This window comes from Perognathus longimembris, chromosome 23 (assembly GCF_023159225.1).
Source record: "Perognathus longimembris pacificus isolate PPM17 chromosome 23, ASM2315922v1, whole genome shotgun sequence".
NCBI classification, from domain to species: Eukaryota; Metazoa; Chordata; class Mammalia; order Rodentia; family Heteromyidae; genus Perognathus; species Perognathus longimembris.
Window position 1 is genome coordinate 11,132,732 of NC_063183.1, and position 22,667 is coordinate 11,155,398.

The window sequence follows — 22,667 nt, forward strand, 5'->3', positions numbered from 1 at the left end:
GGAATGAAAAACATGGGGAAAGGAATTTTATATAGGTTATGTCTTCTTTGATGAGTACAATCCTAGTTGCTTTCTACAAAAGGTGGCAGGAATTGGGAAGTTCCGTGTCTGGGATCGTTCCCTGCTGCTCTGTCATTGATCACAGGCAGTTCCAGGATGGGCAGAGGGCAGGGACACTTAGGTTTGTGTGGGCTCATAGCTTTTTTACAAAGGATGGAGCTGTTCATTTCTGTGTAGAAAGAAAGCAATTTTAAATACTAATTTTCATCTAAAGTGACTTTTTAATACAAAAAATAATTGGGACAGTTACTTTTTTCCATAAAAATTATATGTTTTGGGGGCTGGGAATGTAGCTTAGCAGTAGAATAGTTGCCTAGCAGGCACAAAGCCCTGGGTTCGATTCCTCAGCACCACATACACAGAAAAAGCCAGAAGTGGGGCTGTGGCTCAAGTGGCAGAGTGCTAGCCTTGAGCAAAAAGAAGCCAGGGACAGTGCTCAGGCCCTGAGTTCAAGGCCCAGGATTGGCAAAAAAAAAAAAAAGTACATGTATATGTGTATATATTTTTTAGTTCACCCATAAATTATGGGTTATGAATCTTGTTCTTGATTTTTTTAAGTTAGAAATACATTCTTGAAATGGTTCTGTGCATATAAACACTTCTTACTTTTTTTTTTTTTAAAGATAGAGTCTTGATAGGTTTGTTCCCACACCATGCTCCTCCTGCCTCAGCCTCCCAGAGTTCAGGGGCCATCTTGCCCTGTCCCAAGTAACTGGACACCATTTAGCTAACTGGCGAGATTTGATTCTAGGTACCACATTATTTCATAATGCCTTTGGATCATAGCTTGCTCTTTTTGTGGGAATAAAGATATATCTCTTCTGGAAGTGAAAGGATCCTAGGGAAAGGCTCAAGAGAGATCTCAGTTGTTCCCATTGTTGGATGAGCTGTCCCAGGCTGTCATCTGAGCTGCGGTGGCTCTGGTCTTCCTTTTCCTGTGGTGGGTAGACATCCATACGATGCCTCCACTTCAAAACAGCAGGCTTGTTTCTTGTTTGTAGTATGACAAAGTCCTCTGTGCTAGCTGGTCTCATGATGGTTTCCTCGGTGACTCCACACAGGGTGCCTCCAGGCATGGCTCCAATTACAGGTCTCCTGCGGCAGTCCCCAAGCCTTTACCACTTCTACCTTCTCTTTCAGATCACCCAAGTGGCCTTGGAGTACAACAACTGTCACAGGGACCAGGTGGTGGAGCGGCTTCTTCAGCATCTGCGACGGGTGGACATGCCTGGCCTCCAGTCCCTGGCACCAGAGCCGCTGGCCCCACTTCCAGACACCCAGCTGAGGCCGTCGTCCCCCTGCTGTAACACCGTGGTGCTGCCCCAAGGGCACACCTTCTCCAGGACCCACAATGTATGTGAGCTGTGTGTCAACCAGACGGTGGGGGGCACCAAGCCCAGCTCGGTCAGCATGCCGCACTGCAGCTTCTTCGAGATGGCAGCAGCTCTGGATTCCTTCTACCTCAAGGAACAGACCTTTTACCATGTGGCATCAGGCAGCATGGAGTGTAGCAATTTTTTAACTTCCTATAGCCCTTTCAGCTACTGCACTGCATGCTGCAGGACCATACACCACGGCATGGTGGGCTTCGTAGATTCTGAGCAAGAAGCCTTCGAAACCCCTGCTGTGGCATTCTCTCCTCTGGAGAAGTGTGAGGCCGCCACCCCCAGCCCCGTTCCTCACATTGAGGAGAACAGGTATCTTTTTCCGGAAGTGGGCCTCGCTAGCACAGCCTTCACGGGCCTGAGCTGCAGAACCAACAAGACCCTCAACATCTACCTTTTGGATTCCAATTTATTTTGGTTATATGCAGAGAGACTGGGTGCTCCGAGCTCTACTCGTGTGAAAGAATTTGCCACAATTGTGGATGTGAAAGAAGAGTCTCATTATGTCTTGGATCCAAAGCAAGCCCTCATGAAGTTCACCCTAGGTACTGTAGGTGGTTTCCTTCCGCAGGCAGATATGTTTTCTTTAATTTAAGACCAGTTTTCTGGTGTTCAGAGGGGGTGACCTTAACTCTTAGACATTTGATCATAAATTGTCTTGTACATTGGTCTTGGTTTTACTTGGTTTACTTGGTTTACTTTTGTCTATAAAATAGAACTCCGAAGTTAAGCAATTAGCCTAGGAAGGTAGGGGTCTAGCTCCCATCACATGAGTGAGGTAGAGGCAACTGTCCTTGGTAGAGACTGGCTACTGAATAGGGTGGGAGGTGAGAGGGTTCTTCAGGGTTCCCTGAGACTGATGAATTCAGTCATCTACAGCAGCATTCTCAAGTACCATGAAAACCCTCTGGTGTGATTGTTTGAGTGTCAAGGATGCCGGCACTGGAAGAATGCTGCCACGAGGGGTACCTAGAATGTACCATGCCAGTGCCAAGTGCAGTGAATAAATTCTAGAGCCGGGCCCCACTGTGGGAAAGCACTTGGAGCTTGCCCCTAGGGCTTGGCAACTGCAGCAGACTGGCCCACACAGTCCTGTTCCCAGGACTTTGCTGAAGTCTTGCCATATGCCAGTAAGAATTCAAAAGCCTCCTTAGTTCAGCCTCAGTGGAAATGAGGAGAGAGTCAGTGTTTGCCAGTTGAAGGGAGAAAACTTGACTTTCAAGTTTAGAGTAGGAAACAGGAGAAACTCCATGTCCTCTGGCCGGCATGTTTGTGAAAGGCTCGTATAAATGTTGGGATTTTTTTTTTTTTTTTTTGCCAGTCCTGGGCTTGAACTCAGGGCCTGGGCACTGTCCCTGGCTTCTTTGTGTTCAAGGCTAGCACTCTACACTTCTGGCTTTTTCTGTTTGTATGGTGCTGAGGAATCGAACCCAGGGTTTCATGCATGCTAGGCAAGCATTCTACTGCTAAGCCACATTCTCAGCCCAAATGTCAGGATTTCTATGGCAAATGAGATTTTATTACAATCAGGAAGGCTCCTTGCTGCTTCAAGGGAAGTCCTGGGACCAGCCACTTAATGGAGGACGTGATCTTTTCATATGACCTGTGATTCTCAGTTCCTGTTTTCTGGGAGCATTGGTGTATTTTTGTTTTGTTTTCTGGTGTGTGTGTGTGTATGAGTAAGACCTGGAGCTTGAACTCAGGGCCTAGATGCTGTCCCTAAGCTTTTGTGCTCAAGGCTAGTGCTATATCACTTGAGCCACAGCTCCACTTCCAGCTTTTTTTGGTGCGTAATTGGAGCTAAGAGTCTTAAAAGTGTATTAAGTGTATTTTGTGAGTCGTCATTGAAATTCTCCAGATGACTGGTGCTGTGACCAACCTGTTGGACTTAGATGTTCCTTCACAGACCCCATGCCTAAATCTGCCAGACACTTTTACAGGCCCTATTCCACAGTGCCTGTGGATTTGGTCTCTTAGCCTTGGCACTCCACTTCCCCTTTTTCTATGCTTACCAGGGTAGTCACACTTGCCACAGTAGACACCTGAAGCTGGCCAGCCCTGGAGCCACAGCAGCCAGTGGTGTAATGTGTGCACCTTACTTAGCTCAGCATTTTCAGAGGGATGACATTCCCTTTAGGAAGCACGTTGACCAAAAACAAGTTCAGGCTTAACAGAGAAGAAAGGCCTTCTTCAGGTTCTGTTCTATACTTACTCATTTTTTTGCCAGTCCTGGGGCTTGAACTCAGGGCCTGAGCACTGTCCTTGGTTTCTTTTTGCTCAAGGCTAGCACTCTGCCACTTGAGCCACAGCGCCACTTGTAGCCGTTTTCTATATATGTGGTGCTGGGGAATCAAACCCAGGGCTTCATGTATACGAGGCAAGCTCTCTTGCCACTAGGCCATATTCCCAGCCCCTCTGTACTCACTCAGAAACATCTAGCTCAGCTGTCATACTACAGTTAGTGGCAGTTTTGAGGAGCCTTGTGAAACAAGCCATCAGAGCTGTTAATAGCAAAATGAACCTTCTCTAGGTAGCTCCAGAATATTTAGATTTCCTTCAAATTAGGAAATAATTGTTTCATGTTCCAAAAATAGGCCAGTGAGTGTAATTGTAGTGTGATAACAAAGCGTCTCAGTATTCACAGGCATTTTACCCCTCCTCCCTCTGCAGACCTTGGCAGGGCCCATTGAGCCCTCACGGTAGGGAATTAGAAACAAACTCAGGATGACGTTCCTCTGCCTTCAGAGGAAGAGAGGAAGGAGGCTGAAGAGGGTAGCTTTTGTGGTAGAGCTCAAGTTAGGACTTTGGAGTATCTAATTTTTTTGATTATATATTTTTCCAATCTGTATAATTGAACTTATTTTAGTTAACTTTTTAAAAAAGAAAAGTGCCAGGTGCCGGTGGATCATGCCTGTAATTCAAGCTGTCACCATAGCTTGTACAGTTTCCACTTCATAGTTGTGTTCACCAGCCTATTTACTACAGTTTTAAATCTCTTCAATGTGACCCAGGAGAGCTGGAGGTGCAGCTCAGGTGGTAGAGTGCCTGCCTAGCAAGCACAAGGCCCTGAGTTCAAACCCCAGGACTACCAGAAGAGACTGTGGCGGTGGATATTGTGTGGTTTGTCAGTTGTGGGGCAGTCCTAGAAAACAATAAGAAAGAATCTTACTGTGTAAGCTTAGATCATCCCAGGCTTTAAGGTAGTTTGTTTCTTAAAGGACTTCCTCCAAGGTTTGTTACCAAAGCCGAGCCCATTTCTATCCAGGGCAGTTTTGTGCAAGGTTGTGCTTACAAGTGGAGTACTAAAAATGTAAGCACGTGAAGTCATTTCAGTTTTTAAAATGTAGAGTTTAAAGTAGGTCAGCTGCTCTGCCTGTACCTGGAGAAGAGTCGATCTCATTTTCTCTTTTATTTTTAGAGTCTTTTATTCAAAACTTCAGTGTTCTCTACAGTCCCTTAAAAAGACATCTCATTGGAAGCAACTCCGCCCAGTTCCCTTCTCAGCATCTAATCACTGAAGTGACAACTGATACCTTCTGGGAAGTGGTCCTTCGGAAGCAGGTATGGACTCACAAGAAAAGGCAGAATTCAAGCCATACATCCTTTTTACAGTAATTACCCATGCAGTGATTGAGTAGGTTGCGTGGAGGGTTTTTTTTTTTTTTTTTGTCCAGTACTGGGGTTAAACACAGGGCAATGTTAGGGTGAGTGGTTGGAGAGAGAGAGAGAGAGAGTGTGTGTGTGTGTGTATGCTGGTACTGGGGTTTGAACTCAGGGTCTTGTGTTCTTGCTTAGCTTTTGTGCCCACAGCTGAGGGACTCCTACTTGAACTACACCTCTGGTCTTAGATGTTGGTTTTTTTTTTGTTTGGCCAGTCCTGGGCCTTGGGCTCAGGGCCTGAGCACTGTCCCTGGCTTCTTTTTGCTCAAGGCTAGCACTCTGCCACTTGAGCCACAGCGCCACTTCTGGCCATTTTCTGTATATGTGGTGCTGGGGAATTGAACCCAGGGCCTCATGTATATGAGGCAAGCACTCTTGCCACTAGGCCATATCCCCAGCTCAGATGTTGGTTTTTGATATACAGAGATTAGTCTGGCCAGGAACCATGGCTCACACTTGTAATTCCAGATGGCATCTGGAATTACAATTATAATCATACAATTTCTACCTCCATTCTTAGAAGGTAGAGATTAGGAAGATTGAAGTTCAAGGCCAGATTGGAATCCCCATCTCAACCAATAAGCTAGGTGTGGTGTTCAAATGTTATCCTAGCTGTATATGGGGCATAGGTCCAGGCTAGCCCCTGGCAAAAATTCAAGACCCTTTTAGAAAAGTAACTATTGCTCTAACAGGGCTAGAAGGGGGGTGGATAGCTCACATGGTAGAGTACCTGTCTAGCAAGGTGTAGCCCTAAGTTTAGAAGCCCAGTATTTCTGGGAACTGGTGGCTCATGCCTGTCATCCTAGCTATTCAGGAGACAAAGATCTGAGGATCATACACAGTTCAGGCAGGAAAGTCCATGAGACTCTTATTTTCAGTTTATTACTAAAGCCAGAAGTGGAGCTGTGGCTCAAGTGACAGAGTGCCAGCTTAGAGCAAAAAAGCTCATCAGGGACAATGCCTAGGTCCTGAGTTCGAGCTCCAGGACTGGCATGCATATGTACACACATGTACACACATACCACACACATAAGATAAACAAAAAATTGGTCTAATGATAGCATATGAGTGAATGACTTGGTTTTCTAACTATAGAATGTTCTTCACGAAGCACATAATCGGGAGGATCATTGCAATTTCTGCATGACTTGTAGCATGGACTGGTGCTGCTGGACCTTGTGCCCAGCAGGGAGGTAGGGTGGGTCCCAGGTGCAGTAACAGTGTCCTCCCTTCCTGCAGGACGTTTTGCTGCTCTATTACGCCCCGTGGTGTGGCTTCTGTCCATCCCTCAATCACATCTTCATCCAGCTCGCTCGGCTCCTGCCAGGGGACATACTCACTGTGGCCAGGTAAGGACTCTTCTGCAGCATGATAGGCCTCTCTTTGCTTTGCTCTCATTTTCCCTTGACACCAGGATTGCCCATTAGTAGTAGGTAAGGCTTGGATTTAGTGGTTAGGCTAAAACCACAAGCAAAGCCTCATTGAAGCCAACTTTTTCCTGTCAAATTCTGAATGTCCACAATGCAGAAGGTGTTCGGTGCTGAGGTTCATGGAGGTACAAGCAGAACTCTTGCTGCTTGGAGTCCCTGGAAAGGGGTTCCCACAGTTGCCCTCTGGTCTAGGACCCAGAGCAGCAGCTCCTATTTTCCTTTTCATTTGTGAAACCAAGAGGAAAGGTTGGGTGATAGCCACAGGTCCTGGGTGTATGATTCACTGGGTACTCTGAGTGGTTTTATATACATTTTAAGTTGTTCTGAAGAAGCAAGCAATTTTTGTAGGGGGTTCTTTAGATTTAAACTATGTCTTCTCTCCCTTTCCCCACAAGAAATCCTCCATCTAGATTAAATATAAAAGATCAAATAACAGAGGGTAGGATATTAAGTTTGGTATGTTTATAAGAGGTAGAGATTTTCTGAAGTAGAAACAGTAGAAAAAAAACAAAGACAAAGCTTGATACTGGGGGCTCATGCCTGTAATCCTAGCTACTCAGGAGGTTGAGATCTGAGGATCATAGTTATCATCCCAGGCAGGAAAATCTGTGAGTCTTACTTCCAATAAACTATCAAAAATCCAGAAGGGGAGCTATGGGTCAAGTGATAGAGCACTGATCTGGAACAAAAGAAGCTCAGGGACAGCACCCAGGCCCTGTATTTAAGCTGGGCACAAAAATAAAAACGAACCCATTCCTTTAGAAGTATGTGTATTTTGTTTGCACTGCAAACAATAGAGGAACACAGATCTAGAAAAGGAGCCAGAAGTATGGTTCTAGTCTCTCCAGTTCCCCCTTACGTGCAGTGCACATCTGGAATAGAGCCGAGGATTTAGTAAGCACCAATGACTTAATCCTCAGAAGACCCAGTGAAGCTAGGCCAGCATCATTCTCTAGCTGGTAGGAAACTGACTGCACAGAAAGATTAGATAACTTGCCTGGAGTAACATCACCTGTAAGTATGGACGGGGATTCAGAAGCAGGTGTCCCTACTCCATACTGTGCACATTCAGGGTGGCGGAGGGGAACTCTGGTGTGAGTGAGGAATGGGCAGGTCTTCATGTAAGAGGACAACTGGGAAGTTGGAGCCTAAGCAGTGTGAATGAAAACACAGGCAAAGTGTCCTTTACACTTGGCAAATTAATAAATACATTTGAGTGACAGAATTTATGTTGATAAAATAAAGTGAAATTGGCACAGTTGGTTGTAGCTAATGGAATGAGTAGGTTGGCATAACCCTTTTGAAACATTTGCAAGAAATCTCCAGTTAATTTAATTTTGGGTCCAGTTAATTTCAGTATGGAGAATCAGAGAACAGAAATTCCAGAGACTCATGACTAGTCTCTTCAGCTTTATTTATTTATTTGCCATAAGCAAGCCTCATTGAAGCCAACTGTTTCCTGACAAACTACATATTTTTGAAGATTAGATTCTACAGATGAGTGAAAATCGCCAGGTGCCCATGGCTCATGCCTATAATCCTAGCTACTTAGGAAGCTGAGATCTGAGGATTGCAGTTCAAAGCCAGCCCGGGCAGGAAAGTCCGTGAGATTCTTATCTCCAATTAACCACCTGAAAACCAGAAGTGTGCTGTGGCTCAAGTGGTAGAGTGCTAGCCTTGAGCTGAAGAGCTCAGGGACAGTGCCCAAGACCAGAGTTAAAGCTCCTCAACTGACAAAAGTGAAAACATGCAGAGACTGGTTTTTGGAGCTTGGCTTATCTTCTTCAGCTTCAACATTATCTATGCCAGTGGAGAGGAGTAGTCAGCTGTCGTGTTGGCATGCAATGGCATTTGTTTCCAAAATAAGAGCAGCACTTTCAATTAATGAACTTTTCTTTTTTTTTTTGCCAGTCCTGGGCCTTGGACTCAGGGCCTGAGCACTGTCCCTGGCTTCTTTTTGCTCAAGGCTAGCACTCTGCCACTTGAGCCACAGCGCCACTTCTGGCCATTTTCTGTATATGTGGTGCTGGGGAATTGAACCCAGGGCTTCATGTATAGGAGGCAAGCACTCTTGCCACTAGGCTATATCCCCAGCCCCTTAATGAACTTTTCTTAAAACATTCTATCCTGGGCTGGGGATATGGCCTAGTGGCAAGAGTGCCTGCTTCATATACATGAGGCCCTGGGTTTGATTCCCCAGCACCACATATACAGAAAATAGCCAGAAGTGGCGCTGTGGCTCAAGTGGCAGAGTGCTAGCCTTGAGCAAAAAGAAGCCAGGGACAGTGCTCAGGCCCTGAGTCCAAGCCCCAGGACTGGCAAAAAAAAAAAAGAAAAGAAAACATTCTATCCTACATTCTATCCTAATGGAGAGCCCAGGAAGAAGTCCCAAGTAGCCCAGTGGAGAACTGTGATCATAGTTTGCTCTTGGATTGAAGTAGACATCAGGAGGACATTGAATATAATGCCCAGCACTTGCTTGAAAATAGAATTTAGGATATAGGCAAGCTCCTGGCAAGCATGCTGCTTGTTAATGAAGCAGGGAAGTTTTTTATTTGGACAAATGCTTGGCACTGACTTGTACCCCTAACTCCAGGTGTGAAACATTCCCCCCGTCTTCACACTCTTGTGACTGTTCGCCACGTAGCCCTTGCCTGTGACTGCTCCGTGCCTGCTGTTGGAGGGCTCTCTGCCCAGTGCAGCTGCAGTCCACTGCAGGCATTGAGAGAAGGATGATTGTCATCTTGTGTATTCAGAATTCTGCTTACAAAGTGCACTGTTGTGGGCCTCCATCCAGATATATAACATAGAAAAGAGTATAGTCTCCCATGTCCAAAGAGGCTTTTGCATTTGGTGGTTTCCTTTGTTTTTCCAGGGCTAATTTGGGGGATAAAATACAGTTTTGGGTGTTCATTTATGTTTGAAGCCCTTCTTCCTCCCCAGAGGACTGTCTCCCTGGAGAATACAGTATATAGTCCAGAAGTTGTGTGGGCCTCACTCACCCCAGTCTACATTTTGTGAGGGGCCGAGCCAGGCAGTGTGATTGACAAAGGTCATTTCCAGTGGGCATGTCCTGCATGCTCTTGCTTACCTCCTCTCTCCCTTTGCCTCTGCCAGGATTGATGTGTCTCAGAATGATCTTCCTTGGGAATTTATGGTTGACCGGCTCCCTACCATCTTGTTTTTTCCCTGCAACAGGTAAGACTGAGTTCTTCCAGTATTTGGCACATGGAATTACCTTGTTGAGGTCTCAGGACAAAGTGGGTTTCTTAGGATGTTGTCATTCATTGTGACTGAGCTAAAAAGAAAACCCACAAAACTGTGCCATTCAAGCCACCTTCCTTCCTCAGGTTCAAGCAGCCCCTGAAAGAGCTTTCTTTTTTTTTTTTTGGCCAGTCCTAGGCCATGAACTCAGGGCCTGAGCACTGTCCCTGGCTTCTTCCCGCTCAAGGCTAGCACTCTGCCACCTGAGCCACAGCACCACCTCTGGCCATTTTCTGTATATGTGGTGCTGAGGAATCGAACCCAGGGCCTCATGTACACGAGGCAAGCACCCTTGCCACTAGGCCATATCCCCAGCCCTGAAAGAGCTTTCTTGTGTGCAGATCCACTGTGAATGTCCTCATGGGGCTGTCACTTTGACCTTTTGTCCTTTGCCCACAGGATGTTCCAAGGTTGATTGCCCCGACAGCTGTGCTGAGGACCCCAGCAAGCAGGAACGGGGCCTTAGTAAAGTGGGCAGGCTTGGCAGGGGGCACAAATGTTTCAGCAGAAAGGGAATGACCTCTCAGCCCTTTAAGGCTAAGGAAGCCAGCAGCTGGCTGTTGGCATCAATTCCTTTTGGTTTGTGGATGGGTCCTTGGGGATCCGCTTCTGTTCTCTATGGGAAACGTGCTTTCAGGTAGGGCCTTGACTCTGTGCAGCTTGTGGTTTTCATTTCCTGCTTCCTTTTATGATCTGCTTCTCCAGGATGGGTTTTCCTTTGCAGCTGGTGAATCATTGTCTTACTGCTCCCGAATGGAAAGGTCTTTGTGCAGATCTCAGTGTTTGCTGAAATATGGCACGGTGGTTAGCATCTTGTCAAGGCATGACAGTGTGACTCACTGCCGCCGCCTGCATCACATGAACCTTTTCCTTTCTAAGAAGTATTTAAATTGCCACTGGATTAATCAACGCTATACCACTAGCAGTTTCATCTGTGGGAGACAAGCTGGGCATGTAGTTTAACAATACCTAGTTTTTTTTAAATTCCAAAGTTACTTTGAAAAAGCATTGGCATCAGCACCCAACACATGCCTTTGCATGAAGTTCTCAGTGTGGTGGGAGAGTGCACCGAGATGGTGCAGGGCTTGTTTGGAGGCCTGATGGGGAGCACAACAGCAAGCTCCTGCTCCAAACCTGGGGATGGTGGGGGGGGGGCTTGATTAAGTGGAGGGAGCTTGGGAAGTCAATGCCTTACCACTTTGGAATGGAATTTGTCTCATTTCCTTCAAACTGTTGATAGATGATAGCATGAGTGTAGGATACTTCATCATCAGCTGGTCCCAGGAGGGCCTGGCCAGCCCAGGAGAGAAAAGGAAAAGGCAGGGATTACATGCAGTAAGACTACTTCCCCAGTTCACCGGCGGGCCACTGTTGAGTGCCAAGTGATCAGTCGTATGTGCAGTAGGGAAATGCAGACTTATGTGGGCCCTGAGTGTGTGCAGGGCAGTTGTGTTGGTGTTGACAGCGATTGCTTGGAGGGGAGAGGAGTCCATGTGCTCTCAGGATGCTGCTTGTGGGACTTCACCCCTGCACACTGCCTACAGTGAACATGTTCCAGCTTATAAAAACCATGAAGAAACCTGTCCTCAGCCCGGTGTGCAGCCTACCCCGCTGTGGCCTGGTCCTGCTCCTACCTCCATGTGCTCCAGGCTGGGGACAGGGGAGGCCACTGGGAGTACAGTCACTGTCCTGCATAGGACATCTCCGAGCACTCCTTGCCAGTGGCCTGCATGGAACTTTGTATGGACACTTCAAATTGCAGATGCTCTGGCCTGCTCCTGGACCAGGGCTAGAGGAGGGGTGCCACATAAGCTCTACCAGGAGGCCGTAATGTGGCCCCAGGAAGAACCTCGCCTCCAGGGAGCATCCAGTCCTTCCCTCAGGATGAGAGGCAGGTTACATGTGTTACCACCATGTTCTCTAAAGGTCTACTTTTGGACTGAGGGTCTGGCTCAAGTGACCTACCAAGCATAAATCCTTAAGTTCAAACTCAAATACCATCAAGAAAAATAAATGTGAGCTGGGTGCCAGTGGCGCGCCTGTGATCCCAGCTGCTCAGGAGGCTTCAGAGCTGAGGATCGTGGTTTGAAGCCAGCCTGTACAGGAAAGTCCATGAGACGCCTATCTTTAATAAATGACTCAAAAAAGTTGGAAGTGGCACTGTGGCTCAAGTGCTTGCCTTGAGCAAAAGAAGCTCAGAGACGGCACCCAGGCTCATAGTTCAAGACCAGCCAAAAAAAAAGAAAAAAGAAAGAAAGTGAAGGTAGCCAGGTGTAATAGATCATGCATGTAATCCCAGTCCTCAGGAGGCTGAGACAGGAGGAGGATGGCAAGTTCAAGATAAGCCTTGCCACATATTGAGACCCTGTCTCAAAACACCATTAGAGACTGTCATGGCATTGCCTGAAGACCAGTAAGGGTCCTTGCAATGCCACAAGCATTGCAGTTCCTCCCAGGTGGCTCACCTGCACCTGCGCACTGGAGACACGGGACAGCCGTGTGCCTCACCCTCTAAAAGTGCCGAGAGCGAGCTGGTTCCTAACGCCACCCACATGCATGTTGTGGGAGCCCCTTCCAGTCATCCTCCTTCTGTACTCCAGCAGCTGTATATAATCCAGTGTCCCCTGGGCCAGGTACAGATACCCCCAGTTGAGAACCCCTGCTGTAGACAAATGCTTGTTGACAAAACTGCCAAGTGTTTCACCATTTCCAGTGTCACCAAGCACTGTCAGTGCCACAAAGTGGCAGGAATCCCACCAGACCCCACCAGTGGGCCTCACAGATCTTAGAGGATGCCATGTCACCAGCTTTAGGCTTGGTCCTCTTGTCTTTCTGGAAAGTTGGGTACAGAAACAGTCCTCAGGAATGAACAGTTCAAATAAGCCGTGTTAGTACCAGAGACGGCCACAGCTCTGCCCAGAGCTGCTCTGCAGCAGCAGCATCTCCTTCCTTCCATTCTTGGCATGTCTTTTCTTGGTACAAGTAGCCGGCATGACTGGAAGCGGAACACCTGGTTTGGAACTGTGCCTGTGGGCCTGACTCCTCTCTCTCTCTCTCTCTCCAGAAAGGACCTAAGTGTGAAGTATCCCGGAGACCTCCCCATCACCCTCCCAAATCTGCTGAGGTTCATTTTACATCACTCAGACCCTGCCTCTGCCCCCCAGAACTTGGCCAACCCTCAAGAGTGTCTTCAGAGCGAAGTGGCCTTAAAGCAGGGCCACATGGCCCACTTGGAGAGAGAGATGCAGAGGCTGCGAGCGGAGAGGGGTAGCCTGCAGCGGGCACAGGTGCAGGTAGAAGGCCGGCTGTCGCAGGCACGCAGGGATGGGCGCCGCCTGCTGCGGCAGCAGCAGAACCTAGAGAGGCAGCATAGCCTGCTCCGGCGGCATAGCCAGCAGCTGCAGGCTCTGTACGCACAGAAGGCCCGCGAGCTCCAGGACCTGGCCGCCCACTCTGAGACGCTCTCCGAGAATAACACGTGGCTCAAGGTCCTCATGGCCACAATGGAGAGGCACCTGGAGGGCCAGGACCAGGCTGAGAACCCAGCCCCTCCAGGAGAGACACACCCCGACCCCCCTAAGCCCCCAGGTGCCCCCCACTTACCTGGCGGCTCCTCTCCATCTTCCAGCACCAGCGCCACACTGGCACCTGAGAGGAAGAATGAGAACAGGACAGACTAACGTTGACATGAAGGAATCAGAGGTGAAATGTACATTGGGAATATATTTATGCAAATTTTATTGAAATTTATTGTAAATAAAGATTTTCTCAGTCGTCTAGAAAATGGAGTTGAATGCCATTCAGCTTTTATTGAACAGGGAAGCCTCCCTTTCACTTATTGCACAAACTTGGTAGCTTGAGACAAAAACAGTAGCACAGTCCACGGGAAGAGTCGGAGAAGTCAGTCCATAGTGGCTCAGTGTCAGGTCCCTCCCTGCCCCCTCCAGTTGCTCTCACATGATAGGACATGACACGTAGGATGAAAGGTTAATTTCTTGATGAGTTGGAAACCTTGAATGCAACAGTTGGGCTATTGAGAATGGATTCTAAGAGAGGTCATAACTCTGAGCCATTAGTGTGTGGCTCTGATGTCTGCTAGAAATGAAGCCATTGGTAAGAACAGGACTGCTATTGTGTGGTCACGGTAGGCTGTTTCCACAGTGTCATCCCCCAGTGCCTCAACGCTCCACCCACACTGATGGGCTGACCCTGGCTCCCAACATAGATAGCCCTGGCCTCTGGGGAGGGAGAAAACTCCAAAAGCTTAACTGATGAGAAAGGGAAGTGTGGGCATTCCAAAAGGAAATTTCACTGGCACAGGCAGAACCACAGACATAGTTGGTTCCAGGGTCAGACTCCCACCACTCCTGGATAGTTAAGCTAGGACAGGACAAACAGCCTGTGTTCTGTGGCTGGCTTCGGGAGTAGAGGTAGAAAGCCTGCAGGGTATATTCTGGGATGGGGACCAACCGTGAGCCTCAACATCTTCTGGGGCAGAGCAAACCTTCCCTAACCTTCAGGCCTTTGCTTCTGTTCCCCCTAGCCTGGCTGCTGCTCCTAGCCCACACTGTCAGGGACCAGGGCAATCCGTGTGGTGCCTCATGCTCCGTCTTCATTAGCTCCCCCTTTCCACCCCACCTGCTACCTAATGCCTGACACGCCCCCCCAAGTTCAGGTGTGTGGTGCCAGAGCACCCTTCGGCTCCCCCAGGGGCTCTAGGAAGTGCCCCCAGCCTGCCCATGCTGTGCGCTGGCAGGGAGCTCCAGCGGGAAAGGTCAGTGCTCAGCAGTGGTAAAGCCGGGCTGGCCTCATGCAGGCTCATTACCCAGGATGCCAACCTAGGTCATGGTTTAGTCATGACCATTTAGAGGATTTACCGTGGAGGATTAAAAATCCAAGCAAGATTGTTGACTGCCCACAGGGATGCCTCGTGGCTGGTTTTGCTGGGATCTGCCACCTCTTCATCTATGAGAACCCAGTCCTGCCCTGAACCCGCCCACCCCCGCCCCCACTGCTGTACCACACCCAGACTGGCAGGGGACACCTGGGGCTCCCGTGTGAATGCACACAGTGGCAACCTCCCACGGGCATGGGTGCCCTACAGCCAGATCTGAGGACTCTGCCCACAGAGAGCCTGCGTGGAGAAAAGTGAGCTCCACTACCCAGCAGGTGGGTGGTCATCAAGAGAAGCTAAGGAGAGAAAGGAAGAGAAGAAGGGGAACCAGGGTCCTCCCCTCCAGTGCAGGAAAGATTAAATACAGAAACAAAAACAACACCTTTCTTTCCTGGGCCAATCAGGTTTCGAACTAAAAGTAGCCGTCACAGCCTTTGGCATTTCATAAGGATAGTAATTCATCAAAGCCTGCACTACAAGTGTGCTCAGCATGCTTGAGACCAAAGGGGCAAGAAACTGCTCTGCTACCACCACACCTGGCAGCCTCAGGACTCGTGCCTCACTGTCCTTCACCAGCTCCCAGGCACATGTGGTAGCGTCCTTGCAATCATTCCTCCATCACCAGCTCTGCTGTTAAAAAGTCTATCTGGGGCAAGGGAGGGGCGTGGTCCTCCTTCTACCCATCACTAACCAAGCAGAAATCACCGAAGCGCCCCAGCTGGCCAGCCACTAGACGCGAACTGACCTTCCACTTCCTCTCCACACAGACAGACAGACTCCAGCAATCCTGCCAGGTACAGCCTGGATTTGAGGAGCCCAAAGCCCCCCAGGGTATTTTGCCTGGGCCCCTCCTGAGGACCAGAACCCATGGGCTCTACACGGTAGTAAAAAATCAGCAGAGAGGCTTAAGCACGTGCTTCCGGGACCTATTTACAGTTCACAGGTTGGTTAGTTCACGAGTTACAGTAGTAGCTCCATCAAAAACAGGCTCAGCTAAACATTCAAGTAACAAAAGCGCAAAGGGGCCATGAGCCCCAGCAAGGCCAGGCCTGCCCACTGCCAGCAATGGGCAGCCCCACCAGGAGGCTGAGTGGAAGCCTAGGGCGGCCGGGACCCAGAGTCAGTGCATGCGATGATGGAGCCCACCAAGGCCATGCCAGCAACATCAGCCCTTCTGCTTAGACAGCAACATGCCCATGGTTCTCTCCCAGCGCCTCGAGGCTGGCTGCAGCCCTCAGGGCCTTGCAGCTCATATCAGCCGTGTACTTCTGGGCCGTTGGCGGTCATCAGCTTGGCCTTTCTTTCCACACAGGGTCCCTTGGCTGAGTACTGCACCAGCAGGAAAGGTTCCTTGGTCTCGCCATCGCCCACAATGCTCTCCTCGTCCTCTGACTGGCCGATGCGCTGCAGCCGCAGGTAGCACCAGCAGCCTAGAATCAAGGCTCCAAGGGCCGCGATGGCAATGAGGATGACAATGACGGTGACCACACCTGTGGTGGGGCTGTGGTCCATAATAGACATGGTCAGTGCCTGGAGGGGCTTCCTCGGCCGGAAGCTCTCGCGCTGGCTGCTTCAACAAGGCTGGAACTCAGGCTGGACCCAACATTCCTGAAAGACAACAAGACGAGGCTAACAGAGACTCCACTGGGAACTTCCAGGGTTCAAATCCACATAGTCTGCTTTTGGGGGTTTGGGTTCTAGGGATGGAACTCAAGTCTCACTCATGCCAGACAAGCTATCATGAGGCACACCCCCAAGTCTTTTGTTTGTATTTAGCTTTTTTTTTTTTTTTGCCAGTCCTAGGGCTTGAACTCTGTCTGGATCTGGGCACTATCCATGAGCTATTTTGCTCAAAGCTAGCATTCTACCCCTTGAGCCACAGCTCCACTTCTGGCTTTTGGTACTTAATTGGAGATGAGTCTCACGGGACTTTCCTGCGTGAGCTGGCTTTGAACCACAATCCTCAGATCTCAGGCTTCTGAGTAGGATTATAGGCATGAGCCACTAGCTCCTGGCTATATTTTGCTTTTGCAATAAGGTCTTAATAACTTTGCTCTGGCTGGCCTTGAACTCTCAACCTTCCAGCCTCTACCTCCTAAGTACAGGATTACAAGGACTACAGGTATATGTCACCAGTCCCACTCATGGCGACTATTTTAAAGAGTTCTTCAGCCTGACTCTCCCACTCTCATCCTGGTGAGAATGAGGCATCTACTCGGCACGTACACGCATGCTCACCCAGCTGCTTCTCTGACTATCTGGCACACCTCAGCGCTGCACCTACCAGTCAGCAGTCACCCCCACTCAGCCATGCGCCCAAGACACCAAGACAGCTATGACAGAGGCTACAAGAGGACTGGATGCTACTGAGGCTCTTGTTGTGAAAGACACATTCTGGAAGCCAGCGCCACTAGTGGACCAAGAAGAGCAGAAGGCTTCCTGGAGACTAGACGGGGGAATATGAGAGCAGGTTGGGTCCCATCAGCCCCTGGGGGCACAGGGAACATGGGTGACAGAAGCAAGTGGCTTCTTCCAGGACCCGTGGGAGAGGGCACAGCGGACAATAGCGAGTGTCACGTGGGACCACCTGCTTAGGGAAGACCATGCAGACTGAGGCCATGTAAGGGTGCGAAAGGCTGAGGTCCTGGAAGGGGAAGGCAGGGGGAGCAGTACCACCCCCTCCCCCTTTGCCAATAAGTTACACCCTACACTCCAGGCCTTACCCCAGGCCAGCCATCAGGAGCTGGAAGCAGGCAGGTTGCCCGGATGCCCCCAGGCCCCACCCTCTTCTGTCTTGTCTACACAGAGCCAATCACAGTAACACTCGCTAGTGGTCACAGATGAAGACCAGCTGGAGGTCCGTCCTGCCCAAGCTGGTGCACAGGAAGAATTGGTCTGAATCCATGATCATTTTAAGAAGAGTCACAGAGCCATGCAAGTTTTTCTTTCTAAACAGGATCGAACCTGTCCTGTCCTTGAGCAAAGCGGGCCTTAATTAGAAGTGACGCTTCCCCAGGCTGGGAGAGGTTCCCAGGGTGAGCCAGGCCTGCTTGAAGGTCACAGGCAGCTAAGTCATCGCCCCACAGTGTCCAGGAGGCAGGTGCTAGGGACAGGAGCAGCCCGCTACAGGGGCTGAGTCTACAACCTTGACAGCCTCCACCCTTAGAGGCCCACTGAGGCCAGGGACTCTGCCCCCCAAACTGGAGGACACAGAACATACCCCATTGTTTACAGACAGCACTGGACCTGTCCCCCATGGCCTAACCTGGGGCAACATGCTCTACTCTGGGGAGGGGGCTCCTGATCTCCACAACCACAGCACAGGATGGTCTGGCCTAATGTCACGGTGTGGAAGTGACGTAGTTAATGCCTGCTCCAGCAAGGTCGCTGCCATGACCAGGGGCTCTCCCCCAGCACTGCCTCGGAACAGGCCCTGTGCCAGGACTTCCCTGCTCACCCTGAACCCTGCTCTCCAGGCACCAGCAGCTCTCACCACCCTCTAGGCGGCACAGGGCACGCTGGCCCAGGGAGCCTGCCTCTACCTCCCTGTCCCTGGGACTCTGGCTGAGCACTGCCCAGGCGTCTGTCCTCTCATGGCTTTCTGGACAGGAAGGCCAGGCAGTGTCAGTTCGGAAGGGGAAGTGCGTGCTGGGGTGGGGGGGTTCAGGGGCAGGAAGTTGGAGAGGGACAACAGTACTGGGACCTGAGGGGAAGCCCAGGAAGCACACGAGTCCAGTGGGGACCAACAGCCCCAGTGCTGACAAGGAAACAGAGGCACAGGCAACAACTGCTCAGAGGAGCCCGAAGGAGTGGTGAGCTCAAGTCTCAGCGTGTAGCCCCAAAAGGGCTTGAAGATGGGCAGGTATGGGCCTCTTGGATCTGAGGGGCCCAGTGAAGCATCCACCTGCTGTGGGCTGGCCCTCCACTAGTATGCTTCCTCCTTTCTTAACTAAGCAAATATTTCCTGAGAACTGATAAAAAATATCAGATCATCACCGCAGACCCTCCCGGGAGATCGTGGGCCCATTAGGCCTCTGCCTCTGCTTCCTCGGCCTACTAACCCATGCTGGCTCCTTCCTGCAACTGGGGGGTTCCTCAGAAGACCCCCCAGAGCACCTGGCCCCAGAAGCTCCTTTTTCCTACTCACCACCCCTACCGCATGGTGTCTTTCCTAGAGCTCCCGACCTGCAACCACCCTGCATCAGGGCACCTGCTACCCTGGCAGCTGGCTCGCTGCCTGCAGACTCCAGCTACCCATCACCATACCCCTGCCCTGTCACCACACACACAAACACACACACACACACACACACACACACACACACGGTATCCAGTGAGAGCTTGTTGAGTGGACCCACACCTAGGATATGGTGGGCAACTTAGGAGAGATTCTGCTCTCTAGGAGACCAGCCAGGGTTTCCCAGTCAGAACCAATTCCCTAACTGTGCCACTCCTGGGTCCCTGAACAGGCACCATGCCAGCCCCATCAGCATGTGGGGAAGAAGAGAGAGATGCCATGCCAATGAACTCTGGCATGCCAGGTAGCTGCCTTCATGCATGCTAGAATGGCCAACCCAAAACAGTGGGGGTGGTCAGGCCCTGGGACCCCTTTTGCCTGTCTGGACCCCAGACCTAGCTGTGTCCTGCTAGCTGGTTGATCCCTCACCTGGACAGAAAAGAGCCTACCCATGGGACAGGACAAGATAGAAAGAATTACAGCTCAGGCTAGGAAACCCAATTCACTTCACACCACACCAATGCTCACTTTCCCAATTGCTCACCATTACCACCCCCCGAAATTGCAGATGAGAAAACCGAGGCTCAAGGTGTGCAAGTAGAGTGTGCAAGTGTGAAGAGCAAGAGAGGGGATGTGACCCCAGACCACTCTGGGCATAAGCACACAGGGCCAGGGCCAGGTCTCCGCCGCACTGCTGAGCACCCTTCACCAGCTCACTTGCCATACACGTCCAAGGCCACGGCCACTGCCTCCTCCAAAGGATAACTCCCCACCCGGCCTGTACCCTCCTGCTTTGTGCACCCTGATCTACTCACCACCCCTAGAAAACCCCAGGCACTGCACTCTGCACAACCCCCATATGTCCCCAAAGACTAGGAGGGGGTGAGCTGGGGCACAGGAAATGCTGTGGCCCTATGGAGCCCACCTCTGTCCCTGGAATATCAGCAGTAACGAAGTTCAAGTGAGCACCGGCCAATGCAGGTTACCTAATGCCCTGTGAGGTGGGCAACTGGGCCCCAGGCACACAGGGTAGAGCCCGCTCCATCCACCAGTGGGCTCAGTGGGTAGCCACCAGCCAGCTCAGGGCAGGGGTCTGCTAAGACACTGCTGCCCCTCTCAGGCCCACAGTTGCTCCCTCAGGCCATCTCCATATGAGGACACTGCCCCCTCCCCCAGTGTGGGCACCCAGCACAACCAGCATCAGGACAGGCATCCCTTTCCTCCTCTGCCAGCCCACCAAACTGTTTCCGTCTACCAGCCTGTTTCTCAAGGTACAAAGTGGACATAAGCCCGGATCTCACCCACTGAGACAGAAGGCCTGGCCAGGGCAGTGTCACAAAGCACCCTTCCCTGGGGAGTACGCTCATCCTTTTCACTTAACTGGGCACATCACGCGCACTGCTGAGCAGGGCTGGGCCCCCACAGGCCATCCTGCCTGCAGCCTCCTTCCCCTGCTGCTCTCCTGGGAAGTCAGGGGACCGCCCTGCTTACAGGAGCTCGCCAACTCCCAGGGGCTCCTGGCACTGCCTGTAGGGAGGAGCCATGTCCCAACCCCCAACAAAGTCTGCCCCCAGAGGATCCTGGTTTGTGAGCCAGAAACATTTCCAGCTCCAAGGTCTTCACCTAGACCAAGAACCTGACCAGGACTCAGGTGGAATGTCCCCAGTGCGTCAGGCCCACCAGGCCATGGGACACAAGGACCAGTCACCCCAGGTCCCTGCCCTCCAGGAGCCTGGACCAAGAAGAGAAGGGACACCGGTGGGAAAGGTTATGGGGCCATCATCTCACCCCCACCAGATGAAATACTTGCCTCAGAACCCCCTAGGTTCCCACGGCAGAAGAGGAAGCAGAGCATGGCAGTTTGGGGACTGCCCCAAGGTCAGCTGGGGCCTCTGGTGGCTGTGAATCCCCTGCTGGGCATTCTGGGGACCAGCCTATTGGGCCAAACAACTCTGGCAGTAAATAGAAGATGCTACAAAAAGTTGTCGGTGATTTCAATGTGCAAGACATGAGCTAAACACTTCTGGTAGATGTGTGTGAGATTTCTACCTCACAACCACTCCAGAGTTGGTATACTCTTCACATCTGGCAAATAAGGGTTCTGTGGCTCTGAGAAGTTACATCAACTGCCCCAAGGACACACAGCTCAAAAGAAGAAGTGCAGAGATTCAAACCAAGGCAGCCCAGAAAACTCCAGATTTCAGTCTTGTCCTGTCTCTGACTCCAGCCTCCTCTCTCCCGGACCAGAGGGGCCTGAGGACAAGTGAACCCACTTGGTCCCGGCAGGGGCTGTCTGAGTGACCTGGGCAGAGGACCCGATGCAGGGAACTCGGCGATGACAAGCACCCGCGTGCCGGGCCCGGGCGGCGTGCAGGCGCGGTGCCAGGCACTCCATGCACCCCCTCATTTAACCCTGCTTGGCGACGCCGCGTCCCCCCCCACCCCCCTTTGGAGGAGCCGGGCAAGGCGCGGGGAGGCAGGGGCCCGGCCAGGGGTGCGACAGCTGGAGAGGGAGCTCGGCCCGCCGGAGGTGGGGGCTGGGGGAGGGGACACGGGACCACGAGACCTAGTCGTGCCCACGCGGCGCAGTCACTGCCGACGGCACAAAACGCCGCGACTCCGCCTCAGTTTCCCCACCCATGAAATGGGCTCCAGACTGTACCTAGGCCCCTCCATGCGCCAAAGCCCTGACCACGCTGGGGGCTGCCAGGACCCCTAATCCTCCCCGAATGTTTTTCTTTTGTTATTATTGTTTTAATCCCCGAGTGCCTGGGGAGGGGGGCGGCAGCCCAGCGCTGAGCGCGGAACTGCGGGCGGCGACGGGGACTCGGCGGCGGGCGAGGGGGCACCGCTCCCCGCACCGCGGCCTCCGCCCCCTGCCGCCGCCTTTGTCCCGATCCTGCTGCAACGCGGCGGACAAAGAGCCCCCGCCCGCTGGTGCGACCCCCGATTCCGGAACAGACCCTCCCAGAGGCCGGTCCCCCGCCCGGGCCGCCCCTCCCCCGCCGCGGAGACCCCCCCCCACGGCCCCTGGCACGGCGCCCGCGCGCGCCTCCACCCGTCCTTGGCCGCCCGCCCCCGACCCCAGCGCCCAGCCCGCCCGGTCCCGCTCACCATGGCGGGGCCCGGTAACCCCGCAGCAGCCCCGCCGGCCCGGCTCCGCCCGCCCGCCGGCCCGGTCCAGCGGCCGCGCACCGTCCGGACGCAAGAGCCCAGTTCTGCGGCGGGCGGGGCGCCTTCGGCTCCTCCCAGGCTGGGGGCAGGGCTCGACAAGGAAGACCAATGGGCACCCGCGCTGGGACGGTGAGGGCGTGGCTAGGATGGGGCGGGGTCACGTGCGCTGAGGGCCGGGGCGGCCCGGGCAGGGCGGGGGCTGCGCGCAGCTGGCAGCTCTGGGGGGGCGGGGGGAGGGAGGCGGGAGGCGGGCTGGGCCTCGGCGCGCGCCGATTGGGCGCGGGTGGAGCGGGGCCAGTGACGGGCGTCTTTCCTCCCCGTCTCTTCCCCAGCTGCAGCAGGCCACTCTATGCCCGTCTGCTCACAGAGGGGAAACTGAGGCACCCAGCAGATAGGGAGTATTGCAGGTCTCCGGGAAGCTGCTCGCACTCCAGAGCAGGGACCAGCGTCAGGCCTCACTTAGTGAGTTGGCCTTGCTTGGGAAGAGCCCTGCACGTCCTCTTGTTCATATGCTGTCCCTGGATGTTCAATGTGGCGCCCACCCCTGTGCTTGCTGAGCCGGC

At 52.0% G+C, this 22,667-nt stretch overlaps 2 protein-coding genes across 6 annotated transcripts in view; one reads left to right on the plus strand and one right to left on the minus strand.

The window, feature by feature from the left end:
- Positions 1-13,643, plus strand: part of Txndc11 (thioredoxin domain containing 11) — a 49,385-nt gene extending 35,742 nt beyond the window's left edge. For all 3 annotated transcript variants that reach the window (XM_048333254.1, XM_048333255.1, XM_048333256.1), the window contains 5 exons: positions 1,201-1,990; positions 4,864-5,006; positions 6,345-6,454; positions 9,653-9,733; positions 12,864-13,643. In XM_048333254.1, the coding sequence (XP_048189211.1) occupies positions 1,201-1,990; positions 4,864-5,006; positions 6,345-6,454; positions 9,653-9,733; positions 12,864-13,479 (1,740 nt within the window). In that variant the 3' untranslated portion in view covers positions 13,480-13,643. The remainder of the gene's footprint in view (positions 1-1,200; positions 1,991-4,863; positions 5,007-6,344; positions 6,455-9,652; positions 9,734-12,863) is intronic.
- On the minus strand, positions 1,171-22,173 carry Snn (stannin). 3 transcript variants are annotated; one of them, XR_007208901.1, is made up of 3 exons: positions 17,959-18,066; positions 15,878-16,301; positions 1,171-1,184 (listed from the first exon to the last, which is right to left on the minus strand). XR_007208901.1 is itself a non-coding variant. In XM_048333257.1 (2 exons), the coding sequence occupies exon 2, from the start codon at positions 16,212-16,214 to the stop codon at positions 15,948-15,950; it is 267 nt and encodes an 88-aa protein (XP_048189214.1). In that variant the 5' UTR covers positions 16,215-16,301; positions 22,045-22,173; the 3' UTR covers positions 13,584-15,947. The 3 variants fall into 3 exon arrangements, 2 of the variants coding, with proteins under 2 accessions (XP_048189214.1, XP_048189215.1); XM_048333257.1 differs by lacking the exons at positions 1,171-1,184; positions 17,959-18,066 and adding an exon at positions 22,045-22,173 and having other exon boundaries at positions 13,584-16,301; XM_048333258.1 differs by lacking the exons at positions 1,171-1,184; positions 17,959-18,066 and adding an exon at positions 18,151-19,003 and having other exon boundaries at positions 13,584-16,301.
- Positions 22,174-22,667: the final 494 nt, after the last annotated feature.